Raw genomic sequence first — 17366 nt, 5'->3', positions numbered from 1 at the left:
GTCAAAAATTTAAATGTGTCAACTAAATTTTAGACAAAAAAAAATAAAGATAATAAGAAGGATATGCCCCGGTAATGATGGTAGTTGAAGGAGCCCAGCAACAGGCACACAGGCTCGTCTCTAAACACGGGGCGGGGAATGTGGAAGCACATTCCAAAGTGGACACCGGGCAGACCCCTGCCCCCCTAGGCACATAAAAAGCATTACATCTAGCCAACTAAAACAGTGGAGGAAAAATAAGAAAAAATAAGAGTGAGAGAAATCCACCATAGGAGGGTTGAGGGAGTCCAGTTGAGCAGTCATTAGGAGCTTCCATTGGCCAGTCCTGTCAAGCCGTAGCAGATCGAAACGAGACCCAAATCAGGTAGAAAACATCTGTCGGGGTATGGGGCTCCAATTGGCATTCCGGGAAGTCCTAAGGCAAGTAACAAAACAAAAAACAACAAAAAAAAACCAAAACAACACAACCGGACTCCGGGGTCACATGTGATGCAAAAAGCAAAATAAAAATAAAAATAAGGGAGCACCTGACAGTCAGCATATGCTCATGTAAGCCAGACGCAGCCACCCTAGAAGGCACGGAGCAATACCTGCCCGGTAAAGGGTCGTCAGGGTGTCTGGGCATACACGGCAAAACGACTGAAACAGCAAGGGCTGAATGCAGGGAAATAAATCATCCGTTGGGCTTACTGCGAAAAACTTGGGAGCCTAAACGTTGCAGGGCCTGGGATCTCCGTGGTGAGCGGCCAGGATCGTGTGGGCCCTGTGATGAATGGGATCGTTGGGAAGCCTGGCCATTCCGTTGACGAGGCTGCGAGCCTGGGGAAGAGGAAGGGGGCTCCGCTGGAACCTGGAGGCCAATCTCTCGGAGGCAAGAACGCACGTCTTCAGGAGACCGGAGCTGGAAGGATTTCCCCTGGTATGTAAAGAGGAGACGGAAGGGAAACCCCCATCTATAGTTGATGCCCGCATCCCGGAGAACCTGCAGGTAGGGCCGCAGGACTCTGCGTTTCAAGATGGTTGAAGGGGCCAGGTCCGAATACAAGCTATAGGGGTGACCCTGGAAGGACAAGGCCGGTACCTGTCTTGCGGCCTGCAAGAGTCGCTCCTTTGTGCGGAAGTAATGTAGCTTAACCTCCACATCCCGTGGCGGTCCATCCGACCTCTGGGGCCCGAGCGCCCTGTGAACGCGATCCATCTCCAACCGGTCCGCAGAAAGATCAGGGGCCAATTCCTGAAACAGCGCGGTGACCGAGCCCACAAGATCCTCGATGGTTTCAGGGAGGCCCCTGACGCGGATGTTACTGCGCCGGGCCCGGTTCTCGTGATCCTCCAGCTGGTCACGGAGAAGGGAAAGTTCCGTCTGGGCGGTCTCCAGGTCTTTTTCGTGGCCTTCCAGAATGGTGGTCACATCATCCATACGCGATTCCAAGGAAGCTGTACGGTGCCCGATTTCTCTGATTTCCCGCCGGAGCTCCGAGGTTATGGTTGCGGAGGCCTTGGAAAGTTCTTCCCGTACCATGTCCCGCATCCGCACGAAGAGGTCAGGGGCATGTGACCCTCGGGATCCCGACAGATGTTCAGCAAACGGGTCCTGGCTGTCCTCGGAGTCAGCCAACATGCGAGGAGCTGCTTTGTCATCATGTAGGCCGCCATCTTGCCCAGAGCGCGGCGCGTACGAGGGGTCTCAGGAGGTTGTTTGCCTCGCTTGTATTTGGACTGCGAGGACCTCATCAGGATGCCGGGGGTGAGTAGGTGCTTGATCTGCCTGGGGAACCGACCCAGCTGGCGAACGATAGCAGATATGGGTGTCTCACGGCTCAAGAAGTGCGGAGCGGTATCAAGGAGCAGCCATCTTGTACCGCTGAGCGCATGCGCCCCCCTGAGCTTGCATATGAATGAAGCGTTCTTAAGCTTAATTCCTAAACCTAATAAAGATCCAGGGGAAGTAGCCATTTATAGACCTATATCCTTGATCTTAAATTAACGATCTTAAATTACTCACGAAAGTTTTAGCTAGTAGACTTAATTTTTTCCTAGCCACTTATATTTATAAAGATCAAGTGGGGTTCATTAAAGGGAGGCAAGGGCCAGATCAAATCCACAGAGCAATCGATATAATATCTTTGTTAAAGTCTCGGTGGGGCAGAACACCAGGCGCTACTGGGTTACTGTTATCTATCGATTTGCAAAAAGCCTTTGACTCAAAATCCTGGACTTATCTCTTCACACTTCTGGAAGAGTGGGGTTTTGGCGCTTGGTTAATTCGCTTACTACGGAACTCAGCTATTATTATTGCAGGGATTTAAGTCAGCCCCAATTTCAATTCATAAGGGTACTAGACAGGGCTGCCCCCTTTCCCCTCTACTATTCGCATTAGCGATTGAGCCCCTTATCATTTTTATACGGGAGAATCCTAATATTAAAGGGGTTCATTGTGGGGATAGAGAACACAAGTGCACCCTCTTTGCAGACGATCTATTGTTGTTCCTTACATACCCACTGATCACTTTGCCTAATGTAATGGCCTCTCTTGATAGTTTCGCAAAGGTGTCTGGGCTTTATATAAATGCAGCTAAGTCTCTTGCCCTAAATATAAATCTGCCCTCTGAGCTAGTGACCATACTAAAAGCTGATTTTTCTTTCTCATGGCCATCTACTACGTTACCCTACCTGGGGATTAATCTTACCCCCTCTTTCGATCTTCTATATCACGCAAACTTTCCTCCTATTTTTAGGAAATGAAAGGGTGACTTAGATAGGTGGTCCTCATACAACCTCTCTTTGCTTGGGAGAATAATCGCTATTAAAATGACTCTCCTCCCTCGCCTGTTATATCTATTTAGGGCTCTTCCTATCCCTGTCCCCAGATGTGAATTGGCTACCTTTCAATCTAGCCTGGTGAAATGTATATGGGGAGGTAAGGGTCATCGTTTACCTAGGATCACGCTCTATAGTACTAGAGAATCGGGAGGGTTAGGGGTTCCAAATATACATCAATATTACCGAGACGCAAGTATAGCTCAATTATCTGCTATATACAGGTGAAACTCGAATAATTAGAATATTGTGCAAAAGTAATTGCAGTAAGTGCTGCAAAAGGGGCCCAAACCAAGTACTGAGTACATATGCATGCTTGTACTTTTTAGAGGTCCGATATTGTTCTATGTACAATCCTTGTTTTATTGATTGCATGTAATAATCTACTTTTTTGAGGTTGTGGATTTGGGGTTCTTGGGGTTTTCATGAGCTGTAAGCCATAATCATCACAATTATGACAAATCACGGCTTGCATTATCTTGCTTTGCATGTAATGAGTCTATCTCATATATTAGTTTCACCTTTTAAGTTGCATTAGTGAAATAAATGAACTTTGCACGATATTCTAATTATTCGAGTTTCACCTGTATACTGGGGGGAACCCCCGGATTGGGTCCTTATGGAACCCAAGGCGGCGAGAGATATGCCTTTGGATCTATTGAAATGGTTACCCTCTAGATTGCGCCCACCTATTATGGCCCCCACCCTCTCTACCTCTCTGGCCCTATGGGACCGTGTAAAAACACATGGAAACATTAGCTCACCCCACACTCCCCTTGCTCCCCTGTATCAGAACCCGGCATTTACGCCCGGTACTCACCCCAAACTATTTCAATGGTGGAGGGTCAAGGGTTTGTATAGAATTGGTCAATACCTCAAGATGGGGAAACCTCTGACTGCAGAATATTGCAGCGATCATTTTGGGCATGCCTTCATCTGAGTTGTTTCGCTATTATCAAATTACTAATTTTTTGCATACTATACTTGCACAAAACAAATCTGGTAGTGGCCTCAGCCCCTACGAACGCTGGTGCTCTCAGGCTATCAATCAGAGAGGGGCCATTTCCCTGCTCTATTCCATATTGCTAGAATCCCCCTCTAAGCAGCCATATATGTTGTCGTGGGAACAAAATTTGAATATGGTTGTGTCTGAAGAGGCATGGAGTCGTCGCTCCAAGGTGGCAACTCAGGGTCTGCTTAACGCTTCATTGTTGGAGGCGAACTTTAAAGTCTTCTCTAGGTGGTATCTGGTGCCCTCTAGACTCGCCACCATTTATCCAGGATCATCATCCTTATGCTTTCGAGGATGTGAGCTTGGGGGCACCATGCACCATGTGTGGTGGACGTTTCCTCGCATCTGGGGATTTTGGGGAAGGGTTCTTAACCTGATTGCCCAGGTCACGGGTGTGCGAGTCCCTAAGGATCCCGGATATGTCCTTCTAAATGAGACCGTTCCTGGGGTCTCTAGACATTGTACACGACTGTTCCTGGCACAAATACTTTTCTTCTCCTGTTCCTGTAAACATACATTTAGCCCTAAAGAAGGGTTGGGGTTTCCAGAATCTGAATATCAGGCTTCCCTTTTGGCAAAGAAATTCCATTCACACGTTTATGATAAACATGGACCCAAGAGACTGAGGGGACATTAGAGGAAGTACTGTAGAGAATCAAAATTGGATTATTTTATTGCCTGTCTCCTCTACCTGTTATTTTTTTGTGCATGTAATTTTTATTGGTATTTCAAAGGATGCACGGCAAAAAATGAGTAAAGGGTTACAAGATGAGTGATGTTACAACAATACAGGTATATGTGCCCCATACGATCCTATGAACAGAGGCAGGTATATCAATTATTCAGGAGGCATTACACATGACAATCATCTCCATCAATATCATGAATCCGCATTAACATTTCTAACGAGAAACTAAATCTTAGTACTTAATGCTTAACATCCTTAAAAGAAAGAAAAAGAAAATAGAAGATACGTTTGGTGCGTCACTGAGTAGGGGCAGAGAGGGCCAGCTGTACTGCCATTACCTTCTTTAGCAACTATAGCATCGTTTGGAAATTACCAGGAACAAGGAATATGTGGGACAGGTAGGACGTCAAGGGGTCCATTGTCGGAGTGTCGTGAAGTAAGCAGAGGGAGTGTCAACGAGGGGCTACCATGAAGATGTGCCCCCTACTGGAAATTTAGGTGAGGTTTCGTCCTGGTGGGGTTAGAGTACGTCTCGTCCCCCCAGGGAATCGGAGAGGTTGGCCGTAAGGTACCATTTGGAGTTTTTGAAGCACCGCATGATATTTTGGAGCTGGTTAAGGGGGATAGTCGCAGTAAAGAAGGAAGACCACGTGGATAAAAGGCGATCTATGCGTTTCTCCTCATTGTGTGTGTCTGCCTTATCAAGAAGCATAAGCTTATGTAGAGGGGATTGTAGGTCCTCCGTCGTAGGGACCTTTGGCAGTATCCAGTTAGTGATGATAATTTTTTTGGAGGCTAACATGCATAGGTGTTCCCAACATGAGATGGAATGAACAGGAGAAGGAAGCCTATGAGGTATGTCATGAAGCAGGCAGAGTGTAGGGTGAGGTTCTCAAGTTACTCTTGACAGAGAATTCATGTAGTCGATTACCCTGCGCCACAGGGAACTTGTCTGCGGACATGACCAGATCAAATGTATAAAGTCTGGGTGGTGAATGTCACACTGGGGGCAATGTTGTAGTCAGTCAGGTGATGAAGAGACCGGAGCAAAGTTAAAAGCATAATAGGCCCTGTGAAGCAGTTTGAATTGTGTCTCGCGCCACGATTCACTAATGATATTGGATCTGACGTGTTGCCACCCTCTTAGAATACTAAACCAGCTGTTGTTCTAGGGGAGTATTGGAATAAAAGGAGGTGTCCAATAACCAGTCTCTGATGTGCCTAAAAATGCTGACCTGTTATAACTTGGATTGTTCTTAGTTTCTGCCTTTTTTGATGCCTGCATAAACCTTCAGCTTGTCTCCTGACTATATTCATCCCCAGCCAGCTTTGACCTACAGCCTTTCATAGTTCCATACGTGTTTTGTAGTTGAGTAGTGCCTTTCAGTTTTTGGGGGCTAAGATCACTAACTCCCTAAAATTCTAAATACAGAGCTCAGGGCTGCGCTGGTGTGTACTGTGTATGTATAGTACACTGGCACCAGCGGAGGGGAAGGAGCGTTCACCCAAAAGTAAGTATAGCAGCATGTTTTTAACTTGGCTTTGTTTACTTGCATAGTTACATAGTTAGTCAGGTTGAAAAAAGACACAAGTCCATCGAGTTCAACCTAAAGAGATGCAGAGAAAAAAAAAAAAAGAGAATAAAAGCCTAAACAGAACGCAATGCCCACAGATACAGTTGATTCAGAGGAAGGCAAAAAAAAACCTATAAAGCATGGTTCAATTTGCTCCAACAAGGGAAAAAAATTCCTTCCTGATCCCATAAGGCAATCGGATAGTCCCTGGATCAACAATCTCTGATGCTTACTATACCAATAAGAACTCAATATCCAGTAATATTCTGTGCATTTAAGAATACATCCAGATGTTTTTTTAAACAATTAACTGAGCTAGCTAGAACTAGCTCCTGGGGGAGTCTATTCCACATTTTCCCAGCTCTTACTGTGAAGAAGAATCCTTTCCGTATGCAAAGGTTAAACCTCTTTTCCTCCAGACATAAAGAGTGCCCCCTTGTCCTTTGCAGTGACCTTAACATGAATAATTTGCACCAAGCTCTTTATATGGACCATTTATGTATTTATACATTGTGATCATGTCCCCTCTTATTCGCCTCTTCTCCAGAGAGAACAAATTCAGGTCAGCTGATCTTTCTTCATAGCTGAGCTCCTCCATGCCTCTTATCAGTTTAGTCGCCCTTCGCTGCACTTTCTCCAGTTCCACAACATCCTTTTTGTGAACTGGTGCCCAAAACTGAACTGCATATTCCAGATGAGGTCTTACTAATGCTTTTTACAGGGGCAGGATTATGTCTCTCTCTCTCTGCAGTCTAGACCCCTTTTAATATAAGAAAGTATTTTGCTTGCTTTAGAAACTGCGGCTTGACATTGCATGCTATTATTCAGTCTATAATCTACCAGAACACCCAGATCTTTCTCCATCATTGACTCCCCCAAACATACTCCCCCTAGAGTGTATGACGCATACATGTTTTTAGCCCCAAGTGCATAACTTGACATTTATCAACATTAAACCTCATTTGCCAAATAAATGCCCAATCACACAGTGCATTCAGATCAGCTTGTAAGTTGGAGACATCCTTTAAGGACTGTATTCCACTACATAACTTGGTGTCATCTGCAAACACAGAAATAGTACTTTTAATCCCCAATTCTATGTCATTTATAAATAGGTTAAACAATAAGGGGCCCAACACTGAACCTTGGGGGACACCACTAACAACCTTAGCCCATTCAGAGTATGAATCATTGATCACCACTCTCTGAATACGGTCTTTAAGCCAGTTTTCTACCCAATTACAGATGGAATGCTCTATACCTAGTGACCTTAACTTATACATTAGCCAACTTTTAAAATATATACATTTTGTCATATTTTATTATATATTATTGAAACAATGCAACATATTTATTATGAAAAATTGTGATCCTTTTTCCCAAGGGGCTTATTTTACATTGAAATGGGCCTGAAACCATGTTTTGAAGTGTTCAAATAAATAGACAAGTTTCATCTTTACATCTTGGGAGTATCGGCAGGATAGGTTTGTCAAGGCATTTCTGAGGGTGTTCTATCAAAGATTGTGACTGGGTTGGAATGTGTGACCGGTCACGTGGTCACACATTTTAATCTAATCATGCCCACTTTTTTGGCGGTGAAATATGTGAACGGCAAAACGTGAAGAATTCCTACTCTTTCTCAGCTGTTCCAGGGCAGATCAGCATCGCAGATGGTATGTGCAGGAGAATCAATCTGCCCTGGAGCAAACGACGTTGTGAGTGCGATCTTAAATTCCACAAAGTCGGATAGAAGTTACATTTCACGATCGATCAGCTGTTCCAGGGCAGATCGGTTCTCCTGCACATACGATCTGCAATGCCAAAAAAGTGGGTGTGATCATGTTAAAATGTGTGACCGATCACACATTCCACCGCCGAAAAACTGGGCGGGATTAGGTTAAAATGTGTGACCACATCACCGGTCACACATTCTGGCACAGTCACAAACTTTGATAGAACACTGGGTCGTTGGGTTTTCATTCCCTGTGATTGAAATTGGATCTACATCACTGGGCTACATGATTGACATGGGATTTACACCAGTGTAAACTTTTTATTTTTTCTTTATTTTTTTAATTAAGGACTTTTTATGATGTCTATATGTTTATTTGCTTTTTTGTATTTTTGTGAAAGAATAACAAGGGGATCTGTGTATCTGTTATTCATGGTTGGATATCTGGGGGTCCACTTATTTTAAAGGGAGTTTCCAGATTCTGATAAGTACCCCCCTTTAGACCTCCAACCCCACTGGATGAGGGATGCAGGAATGAGGCCATTGTCCCCTTCAACATGGTGCCTTGCCGGGAAGGGCTCCACTATCAAGGTACCCACTAATGTTGAGGGCATATGGCCTGGTGTAGTTCAGGAGGGGGGGGGGGGGGGCATGCTCATTGACTCCCTTTTCCTGGCTAGCTAGTCTACATGCCTGCATGAGGATCTAGAAAGGATTTAATGAGGATCCCAAGCCATTTTTTCACAAAAGCACAGTGAACAATATGTATTATCCCTTTTTTCTAATGGTGCAGGGTTCCCCTTAGCCTAAACAATGACAGGATTTTAGCAATACACATGGAAGTTATACCTCAGGACAACAAAAACATTAAGAGATGGAAGTTCCTTGGTTATACATTATGTCTGGCACAGGTCAGCTGAAGTTGATTGTCCAACACCCTTATGGAATTTATAGAGAGATATCTAAAGCTCTTAAGATACTGACTATGTTATGAAGAACCTTAGTATGTAATACCTCAAAAACAGTTGGCTACAGTTCTGTTTTAAATGTTTTTTTTTAAATGTATTCTACATATCTGCATATAAGGACATACACTTTATTTGTGAACCTTACCTGCCCACTTGATATTAAAACTATTGGAACAATACGGCGTCATTGCAAAGGGAACTCCATGTAATAGATCAGAGCTATACCCATTATTATAATTTAGGATGATAGTACATCTCTAAATTGGTATACTCTATTTAATATAACCAAACCTACCAGAGATACTAGAGCAGGGGTTCTCAAGACGTCATCACTCAGCCAGCTGCCAGTGTGTCTTGAGCAGTTGTAGTAGGTGGTTGTAATGCATAGCTAGTAGTCTCATTGTTTAATGAAAAGGATAGCATAATTGAATATATAAGGAAAGTAAATGACTGATTGTCAGACTTTTGCTTTTACAATCATTATATTGCAACATCTGACATAATCATTGTTTTACTCATCAATTCACAAGCATGAGTGTTCATTAAGCATTTCATCCCTCGGGGAAGATCAGCTCACCAGACTTACAGTTTAAAGTAAAGAGTAACTTTATACCACCCAGACCATTTCATTCTATAGAATCGTACATACATACGGTCAAATATGATGTATTGAATAATGCATGTTTGTCCAGGGTACATTTTGATTTGACAAAGGAAGAACAGGTAGCCCTGCGATCTCTGAGGGATGACACCTCCATAATCATCAAACCTGCCGATAAGGGAGGTGTGATTGTAGTAATGGACTATAGTCAGTACAGGACGGGCATGATTACATTGTTGTCAGATTCCTCAAGTTATGCACTGTCTACACCATCATGTCATGTCATACGCTCCGCCTCCAAGATGGCTGCGGGCATGCACAGAACACGTCGGCATCCAATATGGCCGCAGCACGTTCTGCAAACTAATTTATCGATGCCCGGATATAATTTTAGTATACTCGGGCATATAATACATTTGTTATATTGGATTTAAACGAACCGTCGAATCAACTGAATTTTGATATGTCTAGTCATTATACATACAACATGTCAAACTGTGGCTTAGATTTATTGATGATATCTTTATCATATGGGACAGCTGTACCCTTGAGTTTGACGAATTTGTGTCAATTATTAACAGCATTGTATTAGGACTAATCTTCAAACCAGTGTTGTCTGACCGGGAGATCATGTTCTTAGATGTACTTATTTCTGTTTTGTTATGAAAACACACACACGTCGCTGTATACAAAACCGACAGACAAAAATACACTTCTGCATTTGCACAGCACGCATCCAGGACACTTATTGAAGAACCTCCCCATCTCACAATTTTTGAGAGCGATGCATATATGCTCTGATCCTTACACCCGCTCACAGCAGGCTGATATTATGTATCACAAATTTCTTCAACGTGGTTACCCGAGAAATATTATTGACCAAGCCTTGACAAAAGCTGCACAGATATTGATAGGGTACACTACTAAGCCCAATAAACCTGACAGGGTCCCGTTCATACAGACTTATACAGGAGCCTCACATGCCACATACCGAGCCACAAACAGAAATATGAACATTCTTCAAGCAGAAAGCTGTCACCCAAGGTTAAAGTAAAACCATTACATGTCTATAAACAGAATAGGAAAGTCAGGAAATGACACATCTTTCTGCCTTGAGGAAGGGACCCTGCACGGTCCCGAAACGTCGGTTTATTTGGATGTCTGTGATGCTTTCTGTCCAATAAAAGGGACATATTTATCTTTACTACTGGATGCTGGTGATTTCCTGACTTTCCTGTGTTTGCACGGCGCCATCCGTGGTATCTCATCACTGCGAGCACCACTTTTTTCATATCTGGCCGGGACTGCTGTGAGGAGTGCGGAGGGTCTCTCCATCTACTTGCATATAAACAGAATAGAACACTGAGGGATCTCCTAGTACAGGCGGACCACAGATCAAAATATATGAAATTCCCCCATGTTTGTTCACGTAAAAATGACCGGATTACAGTGGACAGGGTTCAGCGCATCCCAAGTTTCCACTCAGGAAATCAGTCACAGCCACGAGATGTACTTTGTAGGCTGGACACGTTCCAATTTAAAGATCTCCTAATGCGTAAAGCAAGGCGATATGGAGTACAGGGGGCCCAGGACTCTGCTCTTTCCTGATATTTCACGAAGGACACCAGCAAAGAGAAGGGCCATGCGCCGGATAACGCAAAAATTAAGGGAAGCTGGAATCCAATATCGGTGGGGGTTCCCCTTCAACCTAAGTGTTTAAAAAAAATGGTCAGACCGTTGTTACCCACTCACCGATCTACAAATATTTATGTCCCAAATTGAATTACCATACGTAGAGATAGAAAATTGGCCAGATCCATCTAAGCCGATATATAAAGGGCCACCCCAATGGGATCCTTGGTCTCCAATGGAACCTCATGTGAGACGAACAGGCAGGAGAAGAGGGATAAGAGAGTTAATAGATAAAGTGGATGATGTGGATAGTGCTCAATTCTTGTTAAAATATTATTATGGTATATCTATGGGTAATATAGCGGAGCCGGCTCCCTCCTATCACCCCCCATGGTGTGGGATTCGGAGGCACCGCCCCCGTTTTTTTCCTCCCTTTTTTCTCTCCTGCTCTCTCTTCCCCCCCCCACCCCCTCTCACTCATGGATGTAGCATCTTTGCAGCTTGGTGTGGTGTTGGTTTGGGGGGAGGGAAGGAAGGGAGGATAGGATTTAGGAAGAGGGTAATAAGAGATGAGATAGATAATAATGGGATCACTGACGTTAATTCACAATGCTTGACACAGACACACAATAAGGGAAAATATTGAAGCGGGGAGGTTTATGAATATTATTAAATATAGAGGGGAGGGGTGGGGGAAGGGAAAATTCCCTTTTTTTTATTCTCTCTGTCTCCTTCCCGTTCTGAACCAACCCTTCCTGCCGCAACCAGATGAGCACCGATTAGGTGCCTGCAACCCAGAGAAGGTGAGATGGAGGAGGGGGGCGAACGGGAGGGAAGGAGGAAAGGGGGATGAGGTGTAAACCTCTATGGAGGGATGATTCTAATTTACATCAGCTGGAAAGTTATTTGTAGATTAGTATAGGAAGGAGGGGAGAGTAGGGAATACGAAACAAGGAATATGAGACACCCAAAATAAAAGGTATAAAATAATAAAAGGAAGAAAATAATAATGAGAGAAAAGTAGGGGAGAGGAGGGGAAGAGAAGAAAAAAGGAAAAATGGCATGGGATCCACCCTTGGTTAGAGCTACCTCCCTAGGATAGAAGCCGGTATAACTGGCAAAGGTTCGGTAATTTACGGAGGCCAGATTCTATCAGGGATGATTGATTTGTTGTTGTTTTTCTTGTTCTGTTTGTATCTTATGTCAAGGATGAGGATTGGCTGGGGGTTTAACTGGTGTGGGGGTTTTTATGCGGTGTTCTTAGGGTACTCTGAGGTTTATAGAGATAAAGGGGTAAAATATGATCAACAAATAATGAGGAGGAAAGGAGAATCATTATAGGGGAATATAGATTTGATGAATAGTATCAAGTTTGGATCTCAATATTCCACAAAAACAATCCCAGGTATTATATGATATGCATACTCAACGAGTAGGGGTTCTCTTCTTTCAAGAAACGCATTTTAAAAGTTCTTTAACCCCGAAAATCTCTGATGGATATTGTCCTAAATGGCGTATGAGTAACTACACCCAGAGCAAATCTTGTGGTGTGGCTATAGGTTTTCATGCCTCACTACCGGTAGTAGAGGTTCAGGAAATGGGGAATGAAGAAGGGCGTTTTCTTTTTGTTAAATGTAAAATATTTAATAAGCAGTACACACTTGTTAACATTTATCTATCCAACAAAGGTCAGATGACGGCATTAGTAAAGATACTTAACCTTTTGAGTGATTTCATGGAAGGAATTCTGGTGGTAGGGGGGGGACTTCAACTTGACAATGGACCCGAAAGTAGATACGTCTACAGGTACAGCCCATATCCCATATACCCAGCTCAACAAACTAAAACAACGCCTACAAAGCCTACAGTTGGTAGATATTTGGCGTATATTACATCCTAGAGTAAGGAACTATACATGTTACTCACCATCACATATGTCATACAGTAGGATAGATTATTTTTTTGTGTCCCATTGCTTAATTAGTTGGCAGACACAAGCTGATATAGGAGCACAAATATGGTCAGACCACGCACTCATATTTTTTATTATTACACCCCCGAATACAATGAAGCTTAGTACGACATGGAGACTGAATGAACATTTAATACAAGATGACTCTATAAAGGAGGTCATTAGGCAAGGTATTGTAAATGTTCTAATAGACCATAAAAATGATAATACAGCACGACCAATAAAATGGGAAACCTTGAAAGGGGTAATACAAGGAATACTCATATCCCACGGGACACGGTTAAAACAAAGAAAAGAACATGATATTAAATCTCTCCAGGATGATATACACCAATTGGAGAGCCAGCATAAAAAGAATTCAGACATAAATGTTTATAATAGTCCCCAGCAAAAGAGGACTGAATTACACCAAAGAATAGATCTGGGGTATCAAAGGTATAGGGACACAGTGAAACAAACTATTTATGAATTTGGAAATAAAAGTAGTAGACTTCTGGCACGTTCGATAAAAGAGAAACAGGTCCAAACATATATACCAAAAATGAATTGCCAACACAGGGGTATAGTCAATTCCTCAGAAAAGATTGCTGAAGCATTCCATAACTAGTATAATAATTTATATAACCTAAAGGAAAGTAAAACAAGAAAAGAGGGGAGAGACGAACAAAAGGAGAAACTAAAGTATGTGTATCAGACACCCTTGCCCAGATTAGATAATGAAGCAATTAATAAACTGGATACCCCATTCTTACTGGAAGAAATAATAGAAGTAATTCACTCACTACCGACGGAAAAGTCCGGGACCCGACGGGTTAACAGGCGCCTTTTACAGACAATTTGTTGAAGTATTGGCTCCAATATTATTGGAATTGTTCAATTCTATTGGTGATAGATGTGGGTTCCCATATCAGAGCCAAGAGGCCTATATAACATTGATACAAAAAGATAAAAAGGAACCCACACAGTGTGCGAGTTACAGGCCGATATCGTTAATAAACGTAGACATGAAGATGTATGCTAAAATCTTGGCTCTACGTATACAACCATATTTAAAAGGAGATAATTCACCCAGAGCAGGCAGGATTCGTTCCCGGGCGAGAAGCGAGGGATAATACTATCAAAACTATCTCTCTGATCCAACAAGCCCAGTCGAGAGAAATCCCTCTCTGCCTACTATCTTTAGATGCAGAGAAGGCTTTCGAAAGGGTGGATTGGAAATGTATTAAAATATCTCTAGAGCAGATAGGAATACCGATATCCCTAGTCTCAAAGATTATGGCATTGTACACAAGCCCAACTGCGAGGATACGTGTAAATGGAATACTATCGGACAAGTTGGAAATTACAAATGGGACAAGGCAGGGATGTCCCCTGTCCCCCATGTTGTATATCATATTGATGGAACATCTGGCAATAGCACTTCGCCAGAATGGGAATATCTAGGGGATGAAAGTAAATAAGAGCACCCATAAACTGAGTATCTTTGCTGATGATTTACTCCTATATGTAACTAATCCAAGGCTAGCTTTCCCCTCGATCTTAGAAGAGATACAGAAGTTTGGGAAGGTCAGCAACTATCGTATTAACCCAAGTAAATCACAATGCTTGGATATCACATTACCGAAGGGAGAAAAAGATATATTGAGTGTTAGCTTCTCCTTTATATGGGCATCGGAAACTTTGAAGTACCCGGGGGTACACATTCCAGCAGACATGAGGAAGCCATATTTATTAAACTATGCTCCCCTGTTGGAGTCCACGTGGATATGTCTGGATGGGTGGAAGAGGAAACAACATTCTTGGCTTGGAAGGATGCCCATATTTAAAATGGACGTCCTCCATTTTCCCTCAAGCCTTTTTTCGTAGAATACAATCTCTACTGGTACGGTATATCTGGAATAAAACAGGAGTTCGTCTGAGATACGATATACTGACTAAACGAAAACTGGATGGTGGGGGAGGCCTGCCACATATGGAAATATATTACCAAGCGGTGGGCCTAAGTAGATTGTTGGATTGGTTTACTGAAGGAAATCGGAAATTGTGGGTGTCGGTGGAGCAGGCAGAGGTGGAAATACCCCTGACTTCTGTCCCGTGGATATCCCCAATTAAACGAAATAAAAGCTGGACCAGCTCGCTGGTAATTTCCTCAACATTAAAAATATGGGATACACTGGTAAGGAAGTGTGGACTCCGATTAATCGATTATTGAAAAAGTTGACAACTTTTTCAATAATCGATTATAATCGATTATGTCGATTAGTTGTTGCAGCCCTAGTCAACATACAATGCCCCACTAACACCCATACTAGGGAACCCAGATTTTTCGTTCGGTATTAAGTGTAGAAGATTCTTGATTTGGGAGACCACCAGACACTCCCCAATATTACAAGCTATAAAGGAGAGAGGATTACGTCCTCTCTCGGAACTTCTTCCGATGAACCAACCAAATAAAGGTAAATGGCTGGAATATTTCCAACTGAAACATTTCCATAATGGTCTCCCTATAGAAGAGAGCGTGCTCAGAGATCTAACTCCTTTTGAAGAGATATGTTTAAACAAGGCGGGAGATAAACACATGGTGTCCAAGTTGTATAATCTAATATTAAAACAGATGTACCCAACACTCCCTTATTATACTAAAGTGTTGGAACGAGAGTTGGGACATATATTTACAGAGGATGGATGGAAGAAGATCTTTTTTCTAACCTTTAAATCAAGTATCTCTGCCCTAACCCAGGAAATAAATGTTAAAGTACTAACAAGGTGGTATAGATTCCCATATAACCTATATAAGATGAATCTTAAGAAGGATATATAAGAAGAATATAAGAAGAATCCAGCTATGCTGGAGGGGTTTTGGGGAAGACGGGACAATGTTGCATATCTGGTGGTCGTGCCAGTTAATAAGAACCTATTGGAAATCAATCTTGGAGATAGCTCAAGAGTTAACGGGACTCCACGGTTTGGAGACATCTGAGGTTGCTCTGCTGTCTCTACACCATGGCTCGTTCGCGGTATTGAAAAAAGGTCTTCTAGGCCCAATCCTCGCAGCTGCAAGGGCAGTGATACCTAGACATTGGAAGTCAACTAGTCCCCCCAGATATCGGAATGGGTTGAAGAACTAAACAATGTTATGAGATCTGAAGAGCTTATAGCTCGTTTATATGATAGACATACGAAATTTGGCGAGAGGTGGAGCCCCTGGAGGGATTATATGAGTTCACGGGAGATCCTCAGATATGTATAGGAATCATTGCCAAGCAAATTCTCCTTAGACTTGATTCGAATTCTCCTTTTTTTCTTTTTAAATATCAAATATATCTATAATACATCTTAGGATGTGTAGATAAGTCGGTTTTGGGGGGGTTTTAGTGTTTTAGTGCTATATGTTGTTTCTTGTTAGATGGAAGTAGGAATGTAGAGGAATGGAATGACTGCGATATTATACAATGTATGCATTTTGTTAAATCAGAGGGATATGTATTGTTTTTTGTTATCTGTATTTTTGTGATATGTGAAACTTGGAAAACTAATAAAGAAATATTTTGAACACTATGACATCATGGGGGAGGGAACCATGATCTAGCATGTTTCTCACTAGTTATTGCACTTTAGGTATAGGGTATTTAAGTTGGGTGTGTAAGGGATGCAGTTGTCAGAATAAACCTAAAGAAGAGGACCCTGTGCGACCCCGACATTTTGTTATGTGACTCTTTACGTCCATTCTTCTTTGATAGCTTATTGACACAAGATACAGATGTGCTGGTGTCATTTTCTATATACCAGATCAGCTCACTCTTCTCCTCTGCTCACAACACCTCCTTATGTCACTTGAATTCACTTGGTGGTCGATCCCATGGCAATCCATTCTTTGTCCAGCCAATAAATGCCTCCCTTGTTGCCATTAACATCCTTGTATGTAATGCAAAGGACAGAGGCAGGAGAGAAAGGAGGTAACGTTTGTTCATAGCACACTCCAGTCTCCCGCTGCCAGAGCAAGACTTATATAAACGCCTTGGTGTGTGTGTCATTTGTCTATATTCTTTTAGCCCAATCTATACAATCACTCATACTAGCGAGGTGTACGTTTATTGGTAGTGAAACCGGCCAACTTCACAGTGTCGTTCACTTGTCCAGATAATACTTAATTTATATTTGCATTTTATACACTTACAAGTTAAGTGTATATAGATTGTTTTTAAAGTTCAATCTGTTAACTTGCAGTATTGCGCCAAGCTTGCTACCGTGATGGACTACAATCTTAACACAAACTAGTCGTCAATCACTGGAGCCTTTTTTTTTTATCCGATTAACTGATTAATCGAACTTAATAATCGGCCAACTAATCGATTATGAAAATAATC

The 17366-nt window shown here is 42.5% G+C and overlaps 1 protein-coding gene across 1 annotated transcript in view; it reads left to right on the top strand.

Moving 5' to 3' along the window:
- Window positions 1–1619: 1619 nt before the first annotated feature.
- LOC108798466 (sodium-dependent noradrenaline transporter-like) overlaps window positions 1620–17366 on the top strand; it is a 180224-nt gene continuing 164477 nt past the window's right edge. Inside the window, exon 1 of the mRNA XM_018570227.1 lies at window positions 1620–1747. Coding sequence (XP_018425729.1) covers window positions 1620–1747 — 128 coding nt within the window. The remainder of the gene's footprint in view (window positions 1748–17366) is intronic.

This window comes from Nanorana parkeri, unplaced genomic scaffold (genome assembly GCF_000935625.1).
Source record: "Nanorana parkeri isolate BGI_ZX_2015 unplaced genomic scaffold, ASM93562v1 scaffold1481, whole genome shotgun sequence".
NCBI lineage: Eukaryota > Metazoa > Chordata > Amphibia > Anura > Dicroglossidae > Nanorana > Nanorana parkeri.
The sequence above is the reverse complement of the archived record's forward strand: the minus strand, read 5'-3'. Positions and strand labels throughout refer to the sequence as shown.